Source organism: Scyliorhinus canicula, chromosome 11 (genome assembly GCF_902713615.1).
Source record: "Scyliorhinus canicula chromosome 11, sScyCan1.1, whole genome shotgun sequence".
NCBI lineage: Eukaryota > Metazoa > Chordata > Chondrichthyes > Carcharhiniformes > Scyliorhinidae > Scyliorhinus > Scyliorhinus canicula.
Window position 1 is genome coordinate 36,891,567 of NC_052156.1, and position 14,955 is coordinate 36,906,521.

At 46.3% G+C, this 14,955-nt stretch overlaps 1 protein-coding gene across 1 annotated transcript in view; it reads left to right on the forward strand.

The window, feature by feature from the left end:
- The window catches only part of LOC119973643 (voltage-dependent L-type calcium channel subunit alpha-1D-like), an 863,992-nt gene that overhangs the window by 698,642 nt on the left and 150,395 nt on the right, over positions 1 to 14,955 (forward strand). Inside the window, exons 37-39 of the mRNA XM_038812023.1 lie at positions 5,980 to 6,045; positions 6,413 to 6,504; positions 13,978 to 14,137. Coding sequence (XP_038667951.1) covers positions 5,980 to 6,045; positions 6,413 to 6,504; positions 13,978 to 14,137 — 318 coding nt within the window. The remainder of the gene's footprint in view (positions 1 to 5,979; positions 6,046 to 6,412; positions 6,505 to 13,977; positions 14,138 to 14,955) is intronic.

Sequence of the window (14,955 nt, forward strand, 5' to 3'; positions counted from 1 at the left end):
AGAATGTAATCCAATGTACTGATTCACAACAAACTGGAGAATTCTTTATCACCTTTGAAGTTGAGAAGATCGACAAGGAGAAGAAAACCCAATCATCTGAATTTGTGAACATTTTCAATAATCTAGTGATTACTGTATACTGTTTACGCTGCATTTCTTATGTAAATTTTCTTTTCAAATATTTCAAAGAAAATGTTAAAGAGGAAGGGGGATGTAGTGATTTTCAGAAATAAATATACATGATCAATGTATGTAAATGTAGCACAGTCATTTCAACACTAGATGGCTCACAGTCAGATACTGTAAGAACTGATTTCCTGCCTTTTTAAAGTCAGATAATGATGTGATTCAGAACAGTGAACAAGCAAGACATAGAATAGCTAGAGTGAGAGAAGTGAGAACTAGTTTTTTATAATGGTTATATGGTTATCTGTATTGTACTTCAATTCTTTCTTGTTAGTTTAGTATTGAGTAAAATGACTCACAGTTTATTATTTTATTACTCATTAAATAGTTCATCTTTCAACAAGAAGACTATTGGTCATTTTATCATCTTGGTGGATTCAAGAGTAATATATATATTTTAGATAAGTAATTAAAATATAACACCCCCTGGCACCAATCCTGCCTGCCACCACCTTGATCTCTTTCGGCGCCCCCTCCTCCCCCCAACAAATCGGTGGCTGACACCTCATCCCCACCCCAGCATAAAGATCTCTCAGTGTACGAGGTGGTGATGTTGAAGTACCAACAAGTCATCATCGAGTATTTGAATGGTTGAATCACTTTTGTTGTCTGACTTGGTCTTTTTCTTGTGCTTGTGGTATCGATTCTGTATGTCATCTGCCTTAAAAACAATGTTGCTTCTTTGTCTTGGAGCAAATATGAATTTGTGAAATTCATTGGCATGACATTTATTTTGCGTGAGCAACGTCCATGTTATGTTTGTACTCTTGCCATTGTTTGGGACTGTTCTGTAACTGTTTCTCTTGTTGTTTCTCTTGTTGTTTTTGTTGTTGTTTTTGTTGTTGTTATGCTAAATGACTGTTCCTGGTGGATAATTTGAGTCATTCTTAAACTTTTCTGTATTAGTATCCTTTGTGGTATCTGATGTTTCATTGAGCTTTATGGTTTGAGGTTTGTTGGTGCTCCTCTTCTGGAGTCATTTCTGGTTGATCTGTTCATCTTTGATCTCTTGGTGCTCCTCTTCTGGAGTCAACATCGTCAAGATTTCAGTTTCTTGTAGGTTGTCAAGAGTAGATGAGGTTTTAATTGGTGGGGTCTCACTGGACTCAGGAGTAGTTTTACTTTGATTGTTGAGTGCTTCTGTACAGTCGAGCTGAGATCTGTTAGTCTCGCTATGATCTTACACATCTTGTATGTTGATTGTGATCACATTGTCACTATTCTCACATACAGTGGGCAGACTTTCATTGTCTTGCTGTTGATTGTATGATCTGGGTAGACTTTTATAGCCTTCTTCTAGTTGTTCAATTAAGGTGGATGGACCTTTATAGTCTTCTTCATGCATAGTTGTTGCTCTGGAGTCTTTAATTGCTTCCATTCTGGATTGTCATCGATCTCTCTGTGAAGGCTTCCATCACGCTCTCTGTGGAGTTTTTCATCGCTCTCTGTGAGTCATGCAGTGCTCTCTGTGGAGTCAATCAGTGCTCTCTTAACGGAGTCGGTCAGTACTCTCTGTGTGACGTTGTTTTCTTCTTGCCGAATTGAAAGGTTGCTGTCATCCAATGTATCAACGATCTGCCATTCCATCATAGTATTGGGTTAATCGACAATGAGTAGAGTCATATTGAGCTTTTCAACCATGTTGCTGATGCTATAATCATCATATCCGAATAACTCAGCCATGTCTGAATAGTATTCTTTGATAAACAAATCATCTTTGGTTTTGGATTTGTTATTGAGCTCTTCACTTTTAATTAACAAATCATCTTCTTCAGTTTTGGATTTGTTAATGTGTTCTTCACTTTTTATGCTGCAAATTGCTTGTTCCGTGGTGCTGCGAAAGTTATCTTCAACTGCTGGTTGTAGTTCAGGGATTGTTCTGCCTTTCGAGGGTTTTGTAGGTTTAAAACTTTTTATTTTTAATTTTTGGACAGTTTCCCTTTAAGTGGGTGTGGTCTGAGTCTTCTGACGTTGTGACGCTGGTGACATAATGCATGGGCATGGGCAAATCCTGTTGTCCAGCATCCTGATGGGCTTGGTCTAGCTCAAAGTTTATAACGTCTGCTGCCCCAGCATACAGGACATCCATGACTTCACTGATGTACTTGTAGGTTGTTGCTTGTGAAACGCCACACAAGTTCCTGCTCGAGCCCTGGTGTGAACCAGTAGCATAAAAGGTCAGGGCTGTGGTGATCTCCACGACCGCAGGGAGCAGGTATTTTCCTCCTCCCACGGGGAGCCAAGTCCGCACTGTCTCCTTGCTCAGACAGAGCTTCCTGCAGCACATGCTGTCAGTCATCTGCTCGAATGAGCAATGGCATGTTGGCCTGTCACGGGCATCCCCTCTGGGATTCTCCCCAGCCTAATGTGCGGCTGGGTCTGCAGGGTGTGCGGCGGCCCCCTGTTGACATGTGGGGCTGCCTTGAGCCTGCGTCGAAGCTGCTGCCGCCTTCTCCGGCGGCTGGCTGCCTGGGCTGCCACCAGCACCGCGAGGGCTTCCACTGCGGAGTCCACAAGACCATCCATTCTGTTAAATCTGTGAGGAATGAGAGAGGGAGAGATCAACAATCACGGGCTGCCACCCCGGGACACTTAGAACCCCAAGCCTCCCCCGTGTCATGTCTTCTCTCAGAATGCCATACTAAGTTGTGCTGGGGAGACCCAGCTCGCAAACCCGCCCCACAATGGAAGCCCCCAGACCCCTGACAGGAACATTAGGGAGACCGTGCTCAGGTACAACCCCCCCCCCCCCCCCCACCCCCCTCCCCATACCCACAGGCTCACCCTCTGGTTGCGGGGTAATCCACAGTACTGAGGCACGGCTCTTGTGTGTTTGATTGTTGGCTGCTGCCTCTGTTGTTCAGGCACCTCCAGGATTCAGGCAAAGCGTGCCGGCAACACAGTTTGATTGGGATGCGAGGCAACCTCATCTGAGACATGGCACATGTACCCCCGAGAAACCACTTGAGAGCTGTGCAATGCTCACATAACTGACAATGCCAATTCCTTATTAGCAATAATCTTCAACTGTGCAGCGGAGGCTGCTCACAATCAGAAGGAGTTACAGTGACCTTCAGCATTGAACCACAAAGATGCCTCTGTCCTGGAAGTCTTTGGTGGCAGACAGGCAGCAGCTGTTATGGATCTCCATAATTCGGGGTATGGCCTGTGTGACCAGCAGGCGCTGAGCTCCTGACCGTGCCCCCCCCCCTCCTCCCCCTGAGCCCTGGGGTCACCCCTGACCGATGTCGCCCTGCCCCTGACCTGGCCCGTTCTCCCCCCCGCCTTCACCCCCCCCCCCCCCCCACCCTGAGCAATGGGGCAGCATCACCCGTGCCCCTGGGCTGTTTGCTTGAAAACGAAGATGGCTACTCACCTTCTCTTCTCGCCATTGCGTTAGGTTCCCATTTTGAAAAGGAGTGCTAATCAGCACCCGCATGACCTCGCCGATTAGATCCCCGGAGACCATTAGATAGGGCGTCCATCTCATTAATGAGATGGAGATTGCTCTTAATTGATGATTATTGGTTTCTCGCCACACTTGGATGGGATCCATGACCCGCAAATGGGAGTGAGCCGGTTAGATTGCAAACCACTCGGATCCCAGCATGGTTCCCCATTTGGGTCTCTCCTGCGGTCCAACCGGCCCATATGGATTCTCATTGGGTGCAACAAGACCGTCAACCCGCACCAAGGTTGGTTCAGAGGGTTTTATGACATAAAAGCAAACGGGGTTTAAAGAAAAACTAAGCTGTTGCTTAGCAACTGGAGGCCCACACAGACAAGTACCAGGTCAGTTGGGAAAATATTGTAATGAGTGGTGAACCATAAAATGTATTAATTGGGCAGCAGGGTAGCATTGTGGGGGCAGCATGGTAGCATTGTGGATAGCACAATTGCTTCACAGCTCCAGGGTCCCAGGCTCGATTCCGGCTTGGGTTACTGTCTGTGCGGAATCTGCACATCCTCCCTGTGTGTGCGTGGGTTTCCACCGGGTGCTCCGTTTTCCTCCCACAGTCCAAAGATGTGCAGGTTAGGTGGATTGGCCATGATAAATTGCCCTTAGTGTCCAAAAATTGCCCTTCGTGTTGGGTGGGTTTGCTGGGTTATGGGGATGGGTGCTGACCTTGGGTAGGGTGCTCTTTCCAAGAGCCGGTGCAGACCTGATGGGCCGAATGGCCTCCTTCTGCACTGTAGATTCTATGATCTATGATTTGAGATAGTGGTCAGTGTTAGATAGGTACATAAATAGCTTCATGAATGAAAAATAAAAGAATATGAGGGATGCAAGAATAATTGTACACAGTTGAATATATAAATATCTGAGATATAGTGGGCACGGTGGAACAAAACCCAAGACCCGTTTCAGGCACATTTAGCGGGATGTTTCGCGGCACGCTATTCAATGGCACTATACTGATTTTTTGGCCTTGATGCGAAACCTCACTTAAATGATTTCCTTAACTGATCAGCTCAGCCCACCAGTGCAGGAAGATGACTCGGGGATCGGGACGCCATTTTTAAAGGCTGCCCTGATCTTTCGACTCCCCTCAGCGACCCCACTGTGGCCTCCAAACTGCCCCAGCACCCAACTTACCTCTTCCGGGATACTCGAGTCACTCCTCACCCCAGCTTCTATGGGCAAGCCACCCTGGGCCCGACCCCTGGCACGGTCAACCCAGCACCTTTGCACTGCCAGACTAACATCCTGGCAGTGTTCCTTCCAGCCTGGTAGTGCCACCCAAGCACCTTTGCAATGTCAGGGTGGCACTGCTAAGATGTCCAGGTGGCAGTGCTAGGTTGACAATACCAAGATGCCTGGCTGTTAGCAGGTGTGCCAGGGTACCACCATGCCCAGAGCCTGACAGCCTGGGAGTCTCTAATGACCTATGTGCCCCCTTCCCCCATCAGTGCCATTGTGATGGTCCACATTTGTGTGGACCAGTACTAAATGGTACACTGGCGAGGTCTCCCAGGCATGGCTGTTAGGTCCCAGGCGCTGGGAGAATCCGTGCGGTCATATTTAAATTAGCCCCATGGATCTTTTAAATATGCTCATCCAGACCACGCCCAGTGAGGCCAAGATCCAGATTGCAACGTCTCGCAAGATTTTGTTTCAATAGCACGAGACGTTGAATGTCACAAATTTCGCCTCTTGTGCGTTTCAATGTCCTTGTCATGTCACCAATATCCAGGGCTGGTTTAGCACACTGGGCTAAATCGCTGGCTTTTAAAGCAGACCAAGGCAGGCCAGCAGCATGGTTCAATTCCCGTACCAGCCTCCCCGAACAGGTGTCGGAATGTGATGACTAAGGGCTTTTCACAGTAACTTCATTTGAAGCCTACTTGTGACAATAAGGGATTTTCATTCATTCATTCGGGCGTGACGAGACCGATAAATCATGCCCAATATTATGAATTTGCACTCATGTGCAGAACTTCAATCATTGAAAATATGCCTTGGAAATTTGGATGTGCCTTCCATTATTTTCTCCAAATTGTAGACTTGCAAATTAGTAAATTAAAATAGATAATTGATTTACACAAAATATTTGAAAGCTCTGTTTATTTCATTATATAGTCAGGCTGCCAAAATCTGAGAAATATTGCCTATATTATGATAGTTAATCATCAGCAATTTCAATACATATATGAAAAGAATACATTTTTATTAACATTAAGGTAGCGCCTAAAAAGCAATTGATGAAAATATCAGATGATGTCTTGTGACTATTTTAATGTGCACGTAACGGTATTGCAACCTAACTTGGTAACGATGTTCTTCCCTCTCAGGCACTTCCATATGTTGCACTTCTGATAGCCATGCTGTTTTTCATCTATGCTGTAATTGGCATGCAGGTAACCTGTTGAATGACATCCTGATTTCAATTTTCCTTGAAAAAATGTTTTCATGTTGTGCTTCATTGATAACTGTAATTTATTAGAAGTGAAATAGAAATTAATTGGAAATAATCATAATTATATTTTTTTGAAATTTGTAAAAGCTCTTTGTGTTACATTCATCTACTACAAATGGATTATTCATAAATTTATGCTCTGTAGAGATTTAACTTAATTTCAATTTCACTAACCTGAAAATAAGTAAGTCTGATTTAACATAACTTTCATCAGACGCAAAATATATCAATAATAGTTCACAGTTCAGTACATAATGACAAAGCTAATTGTATTTAATAGTAACTGATGAATATTACTTTCCCCCCAGATATTTGGCAAAGTTGCCTTGCAAGACCATACACAGATAAACAGAAATAACAACTTTCAGACTTTTTTCCAGTCTGTTCTACTTCTTTTCAGGTACAAAAATAATTCAACAGCTTCAATTCAATGTCATTAGTTTTTGGTTTCATTCTGAAGAGTCTTAGGGCCAAATTGTATCTCCCAAAAACATGTGGACCGGGATAGTGCCAGAGGTCAAAATGCAAGAAATCTGAAAAGGAACTTAACTGACCTTAAATCTCCACCACTTCCAGTTTTAATGTAGGTGGGATGAGGGGCAGGTGAGCAACTACTCGTGGAAAACGGATTTGTCATTTAAATATTATAATGAGGCTGCATACCTTCATTTTAGCAATTATTCTACTTTTAACCACAGGTTTCCCAGGCCTTGGTAAAGCAGGTAGCATAAGGAAGATGTGAATGGTTGAACCTATGAGACACATGCCTTTATAGCATTGCCTGTGGGCCAAGAGGAGCAGGAGTGCTTCTTCCAAAACCAACAAGCTTCCCAATAAACAGCCCTATGCAATCTGTACCACCCACCCGCCTATTAATTGACAACTTGATCCCTGTCTTACTCCCTTGCAATGTCTGTTACTCACCCCGACCACCAGCAAATTCCATCAATTGTCAACTATTCATCACCAACTCCTACCCCTGACCACCAGCTATTCACCACCTTGATCACCATGGTACGGTCCTCTGCGCAAATGGTAAGCCACAAGATAATTTTACATTGTTTAGACAATAACTGACTGCCCCTCTCAGCCAGGATCTCCGGTTCTAAAAGCTACTGGCCATTAAGAGGGTAGCTCTCCAGTTCCAGCTGTCTCACCAGGAGCTCTGGCTGCTGCTGGGACTACAGAAGTTACATGATCAACAGTGATGGTGAAGGCCTGGAGTTAGGTAATTGGGGTCAGGGATTGCTGGGATCAACCTGGCAAGTCCCAATGAGGTGGGGTGGGCTGATTGCAAACGCAGGAGCCCATGCCATTGTCGCAGCCCTCTGTGGGGTTCTGGTGTCTGATTAGGTAAGACCCTACCCCACTCCCTGAATCTACAGGGAGTCCACCAGGGTCACTGAGTGGCCTCCCCACATGGCAAAGTGTTCCAGAGGTGGCAGGAAGAGCCACTGAATGTCCATTAATTGGCTACTCAAGGGTCTCAATTAACCTAAGGGCAGGCAAGCCACCCAGCGCCTACCCTGTGATAAAATATCAGCAGTAATGGGAAGGTGAACGCTTCCCACAACTGCTCCCATGTAGAAGGACAAGGGCAGCAGACACATGGGAACACCACCATCTGGACATTCTCCAAGTCACTCATTATCCCGATTTAGAAATATATCACCGTTCCTTCACTGTTACTGGGTCAAAATCCTGGAACTCGCTCACCAACAGCACAGTGGGTATACCTACACCACATGAACTGCAGCTCACCACCACCTTCTCAAGGGCAATTAGGGATGGACAATAACGCTTGGTCTAGTCAGTGACTCCCACATGCCGTGAATGAATGAATAAAAAGAACAGCAACCCCCTGTAATTCCACCTGATTCTATGCCACCCCTGCCTCCCAGACCACTCTGGGGATGAGGGGTACCATAAAATACTAGCCATTGCTTCTGCAGTGTAAAGTATACTGTGGAATAATGATCAATTACAAAAAATACTTTGAAGATATGGCATGAATGAATGCCTGATACTACCCTACTATTTTGTCAAATCATGAATCTCAAATCTTTGATCTAATACATCACTGCAGAGAGCCTGCATGGTTATATTCAAAACTGCATCTCCACAGAGATAGGATCTCAAGGGTACCAAAAAGTGGGCAAAGATAATGGATGAGCTAGTATTTAGCATCAGCATCCAAAGAATGGAGACCAAAGAGTTGATGGAAAGATATTGCTTGGTAACAACAATTTATATGCATAAAGCAGTTGTAATCTAGTAACATGCACAGTGGCACAGTGATTAGCACTGCTGCTTCACAGCGCCAGGGACCCAGGTTCAATTCTGGTCTTGGGTGACTGTGTGGCGTTTGTGCTTTCTCCCCGTGTCTGCATGAGTTTTTTCCGGGTGCTCCAGTTTCCTCTCACAATCCAAAGATGATAAATTGCTTCTTAGTGTCCAAAAATGTGCAGGTTAGGTGGGGTTACAGGGATAGGGCGGGGGACTGAGCCTAGGTAAGGTACTCTTTTTCAGAGGTTTGGTGCAGACTCAATGGGCCAAATGGCCTCCTTTTGCACTGTAGGAGTTATATGGTTCTATGCTTCAATATTTTTCACAAGAGCAATTATCAAACGTAATTTGATAATGAGCCACATCAAGAAATCTAAGGATTAGTGACCAAAACCTTGGGTCAAAGAGGCATGTTTTAAGGAGCATCTCAATGGAGGAGGGAACGCTAAAGAGATTTAGGGAGTGAATTGCAGAGCTTTGGGCCTTGGCAGCTGATGGTGTAGTTAACTGTAAGGCCGGAATGTGCCGGCCGTTCCCACCACTAGGATCCTCCGGTCTTGTTGATGCAAACCACTGCCACAGGTTTCCCAGTGTCAGTGGCGCATAAAATGGGAAATCCCATTGACAGCAGTGGGTGACCTCTGCTGCAGTGAAGTACGCAGCCGGAGGTGTGTAAAATCCTGCCCTAAGTGTCTAATACTGTAAAAGTACATACCACAATGCAATTGAATTAATTTAGATCCTTCATTCACTGTCATTAATTAATCCTTGCATCAACACATAAACGATTCATCACATTTTTGTAGCTATTAATCTGCTCAACCTCACCTCCACCTTTGTAGCCCTCATCCCGTTTTAAAACCCAAACTGCCTCTCAAACCGGTCATTCTCCACAGCAAGGTTATCACCTCTGCTCCTTTCAGTGTAAGGGACTCAGACTTTAAAAAATTTGGTGGACAACTGGTTTTGGCCATTCACCACTAGATGCAGCTGGACTATAATGCATTATTGGGTCCTGCTCTTGCCTGTGAAAACTGTTTACTATTCCAGAATCATCATGAAATGCAAAGGTAAGACCTAGCTTCTTTCCTGAAGTGTAGAACATCATAAACCCCCTCCCCATCTCCTCCAACCTCACTTTCCACAGGATCGAGATCATCCAATCGGCTTCTCCTGTCACCTTCCACCCTTCTCTAAATTCATGTGTATCTTTATGGAACTCCGTGTTTGAATCCTCTGTTGCAATATTGAAACGGCTTTCTTCAAAGTCACTAATGACAAACTATACTTCCTTATCCTTTGCAAATTATCTGCATTGGCTTTATTCAAGGCTTTTTACATATATATATATATACCTGTACATACAAAAATATCAGAAAACCAACCTTTCCCAATACCAACACCCCACCACATTCTGCCTTCCCAATTTCTACCCCCTTATTCCATCCCCTCCCCTGCCCCCTGCTGATCCCTCAAACCACATGGAAGAAGTCAATGAACGGTTTCCACCTCTGGGTGAGCCCCTCTACTGACTCCTGTAAAGTGAACTTCACCTTCTCCAACAGCAGGAATTCTGCCAAATCATTCACCCATACCCCCACCTTCGGCGGCTCCGAGTCCCACTGACACAACAAAACATGTCTCCTGGCTATGAGGGAGCCAAAGGCCAATACCATAAGACCATAAAATATAGGAGCAGAATTAGGCCACTTGGCCAATCGAGTCTGCTCCGCTATTCAATCATGGCTGGTATTTTCTCATCCCCATTCTCCTGCCTTCTCCCCATAACCCCTGATCCCTTATTAATCAAGAACCTAACTATCTCTGGCCAATACATTGGCCTCTCTCCCCACCTGGACTCCCAGACTACCGAGTATTGCCACCTCCAGACTCGGGGCCACCCCCACACCCAGACCCTCAGACATAACACCAGCAATCCCCCCCCCCCCCCGCAACCCCCAATCCCCTCCATAACCATACAAAGAACCAAACCACCCCCCCCCCCCCCCCCACATGCCTTCCTCTTGGCAACTCTCCACTTCACTCCCACCCAACTAGCATGGCGCCCTCCACCCAAAGCCCTAGCTTCCCCTCACCCTTCTTGTCCATCCCCCCCCACCCCCTCCCAACTACCGACAAACAAAGTGAAACAAAAGGCACACTCACAATCAACGCTTCCCTGTCGAAACCTACCCCAATTTACCCACCCAGTGTGTCCCACAATTTACAAAAAACTCCTCTTCAAAGTTCAATGTCCTCATACTCCTCCCAGTCCATGGTCTCAAAGTTCATCACCTTCTCGTGCGAGTCAAAATAAAATGCTGCTTTGCCCTCCACCATCTTAACCTGTGTGGCACCACAAGAATTTTCCTGCTCCAACTGTTCTCTCTTTCTTGTGGAACTTCTCGTTCGTTGGTCCATACACCAACCTCACCAGAGGAGTATTACCTTCCCTGGGCACTCATACACCTTTTGCCCTCAAACATCACACCATTCAGGTGGGGAAGGACTGAAAAAAATCTACCTTGGGCAGGAACCATCAAATGGGCGACCACTCACTTTCGCCACTGGAAGTCTGAAGCTTTGACAGAGTTGACTAAAGGGATGATCCTTTAAAACAGTGCGTCGCTTTGAGACGGCGGCCCGACGATCGGTGGGCACCGATCGCGGGCCAGTCCCCTCCCGAGCATGGCCGTGGTGCTCACTCCCCTCTACGCCCCCCCCACAAGCTTCAAACGGCACTTTGGCGCCCATGTTCACGACGTCAGTGACCAGGTGTGGTTGCCGCCGTCGTGAACCGGTCGGGAACGGCAGGCCGCTCGGAAGTATTGGATGAGCAGAAATTTCCTCCAATTAAATATTGCAAAGACTGTGTCATTGTCTTCAGTCTCACCGGAAACATCGCTCCTTTGCCACCAATTGCCTCCGTCTCCCTGGCAGCTGTCTGAGGCTGAACTAGATGGATGGCAAGTCCAAGATGAACTTTCAACCACATATCTATACTGTCACTAATACTGCCTATTTCTACATGTGCAACATCATCTGCCTCATACTGCTGCAGTTCTTCTGCTGTTGACACCCTAATCTAATCGTTATTACCTCCAGATTTGACTATTTTACCACTGCTGGCCAGCTTTCCACATTACCATCCATAGACTTAAGTCATCCAAACCTTTGCTGCTCATGTCCTATATCACACCAAATGCTGTGCTTACTAACCTGCACTGGCCTCTGGTTAAATAAAAAGCCTTGGTCTTAAACTTCTAATCCTTGTTTTGAAATCCGCCCATGCCCTCACCCTCCCTATCTCTGTTACCCCCTCTACAACCCTCCAAGATATCTGTACTCCTCTAATTATGCTCTCCGAGCATTCCCTGATTTTAGTGGCATCACCATGGCTTGATCATCTCCCTATATATTTTGTTACGTGATGAAAATATGTTATCCACCCACCCATAGCCCTCCATAGTTATATAAGCTGCTAAATTCTGTTGCTTGATGGTGTGTTAATGCTGTCAAACCATTAAATAGGCAATTTGCAATTTGTCCACAAGCCAGTAACAGTGACTCACCCTGCTAAATCTTTGTCCCCAAAAGTTCAGCTGCAGAGTACCCCTCATGGGGTCACAGCTTTTGTCAAGGAGCCACAAAAAAGACAATGGGCGGAATTCTCCGACCCCCCGCAGGGTCGGGGAATCGCCCGGGGTCGGCGTAAATCCCGCCCCCGCCGTGGCCGGAATTCTCCGCCACCCAGGAATCGGGGGGAGCGGGAATCACGCCCCGCCGATCGGCGTGCTCCCCGCGGCGATTCTCCGGCCCGCGATGGGCCCAAGTCCCGCCGCTGACAGGCCAATCCCACCGACGTTGTTTAAACCACCTCTGGTGTAGGTGGGATTGGCGGCGCGAGCAGGCCCCCAGGGTCCTGGGGGGGCGCGGGGCGATCGGACCCCGGGGGTGCCCCTACGGTGGCCTAGCCCGCGATCGGGGCCCATCGATCGGCGGGCGGGCCAGTGCCGTGGGGGTACTCTTTTTCTTCCGCCGCCACCACAGCCACCACAACCTCCACCATGGCGGAGGCGGAAGAGACCCCCTCCTATCGCGCATGCGCCGGTGGTGACGTCAGCGGCCGCTGACCCCCCGCCCCACCGGGTTGGGGAGAATCCCGGCCCATGTTTTTCTGTGAGGGAGGTAAAAAGAGAAGACAAATACAGCATTTGAACACAAAGCTATGTCAAATACCGATGGCAACAATGGAAAGGTGTCATTAGGAAGCATAGCACTGTGTAGAGATTTACAATTTATTGTCACAGGTAAAATAGTGTTGGCGATAGGCATTGTTAGTTCTGGTAACATCCATATTGTTAGATAAAAGAAAAGAAAATCAGTCAAGGAGCAAGCAGCAAATATTCACAGCCCATTTACAAATAGGATCCATCAATAGCAGAAGGGATGGCTGAGTATTACAGACCTACTTTTCAGTCTATGATGTTAGTCATTGGTTTCCATTTCGTTTGCACTGGCTTTGATAACAACAAACATTTTGACACATAACCAAGAAACTCAAGTGTTGAATAACATTACTTTATGTAGCCTTTTACAATCCAACACTAGTTTGAGATTATACTTCCAAGAATCTCTGTGATACTAGGATCTCTAATAGCTGATGGAGAGCTTTGTCCTTTGATCGAGCCACATTACATTTACTTGTGGAGAAAATGCTGGAAAATCTCAGCAAGTCTGGCAGCATCTGTGGGGAGAGAAAAAAGCTAACCTTTCGCGTCTGATGACTCTTCCACACTTGGAATTTTTTCGGAGTGGGGAACTAAAGACATCGGCAAGACCGGCTCTTCCGAGATCCGAGTGATCCAGTCCCGCCTCCATCCATCCTGGTTGGCATATTGGCATCGTCTGACCTCCTCCTTCCCCCCGCCCCCCCCCCCCCCCCCCCCTCCCCCCCCACCACCCCTACTCCCCAGTGAGGGCACCTCTGCAGAGCCTATTACCGCTGGTGTCCATTTTTGAAAACCAGTACTGCTTCGAAAGAGTATTGCACTGTATACCTGGGGCCGTGAATTCCGGGAGCCGGAAGACTCTGGCCTCGAATGAGCTATGCATATTTAAATTAATTTTAAGACTCATTTTAATATGCTGATCTGGTTCATGCCCAGTGAGGGCGTGATCAAGGTCACATCGGGCGCCACGGGTCAGGAGCATTCGTGATCGGTTTTGTGTCTGCCACAAAACCTGTTTAGGGCTCCTCCCGCTATTCACCTAAATTGCAGGATTGGCATAGAGAGCAATGCAGCCGAAAAATTGCACCTGTAGGTTAGGTAAATTGGGAAAAAGTAGAAAATGTATCACAAAATCAGGACTTTGAGTTCAAACTATGCATAAATCGCATTGGTTCAGGGATTTCAATGGGATTAAATTTAGACAACAGGCAGGTGATCCACTCTGCCAGCTGATCACCTAGGTAATAGATGGTGAAAATTACCCCCAAAATGTCTTGCGTCAATTACATTAACAGTCAATGTGAATATTAAATTACATTTGTGGTCTTTCTGGTGACATAATACTATTTCAACAGGTGTGCCACAGGAGAAGCCTGGCAAGAAATCATGTTAGCATGCATGCCTGGAAGACGCTGTGACCCGGAGTCAGACTATGGCCCAGGAGAAGAGTTAACCTGTGGTAGCAACTTTGCTATTGTATATTTCATCACTTTTTATATGTTATGCGCATTTCTGGTATGTGGTATTCATATTCATGTTGGCTTGAATTTCATGATTATTGAAATCTCTCCAGAAATTACTTATAAATGATTGATAAGTTAACATTCATGTAACCAGACAATTTATGCTCCCCAAAGTTCCTAAACAGCTCAGCCAGCAAATTAGGCAGCAAGTCTTTGTACTGAAAAAAGGGGGCAGCACGGTAGCATGGTGGTTAGCATAAATACTTCACAGCTCCAGGGTCCAGGTTCAGTTCCCGGCTGGGTCACTGTCTGTGCGGAGTCTGCACGTCCTCCCCGTGTGTGCGTGGGTTTCTTCCGGGTGCTCCGGTTTCCTCCCACAGTCCAAAGATGTGCAGGTTAGGTGGATTGGCCATGCTAAATTGCCCATAGTGTCCTAAAAAAAAAGTAAGGTTAAGGGGGGGTTATTGGGTTACGGGTATAGGGTGGATATGTGGGTTTGAGTAGGGTGATCATTGTTCGGCACAACATCGAGGGCCGAAGGGCCTGTTCTGTGCTGTACTGTTCTATGAAAAAAGTTGCTGAACCGTAACAACAGAAACGTACCAGGATCAGCCATTGGTCTGTGCTGAAGTATAAATGTTATCTGGAATAGTGGTATAGGCACCACTTTCAACCTTATCTCTAGTAGGTTGGGATGCGAGGAAAATCAAGTAAAGTTCCTGTTTCTCATGACTATCCAACGATATGCATGGATATGGATATTAATTAGGAACTGGAATGGGCATGACTGTGATGTCATTGGGAGTAGCCTCCCAATGTTCACTGTTGAGGTTGACACATACACAGTGGCCACACCATGAATTATATGAT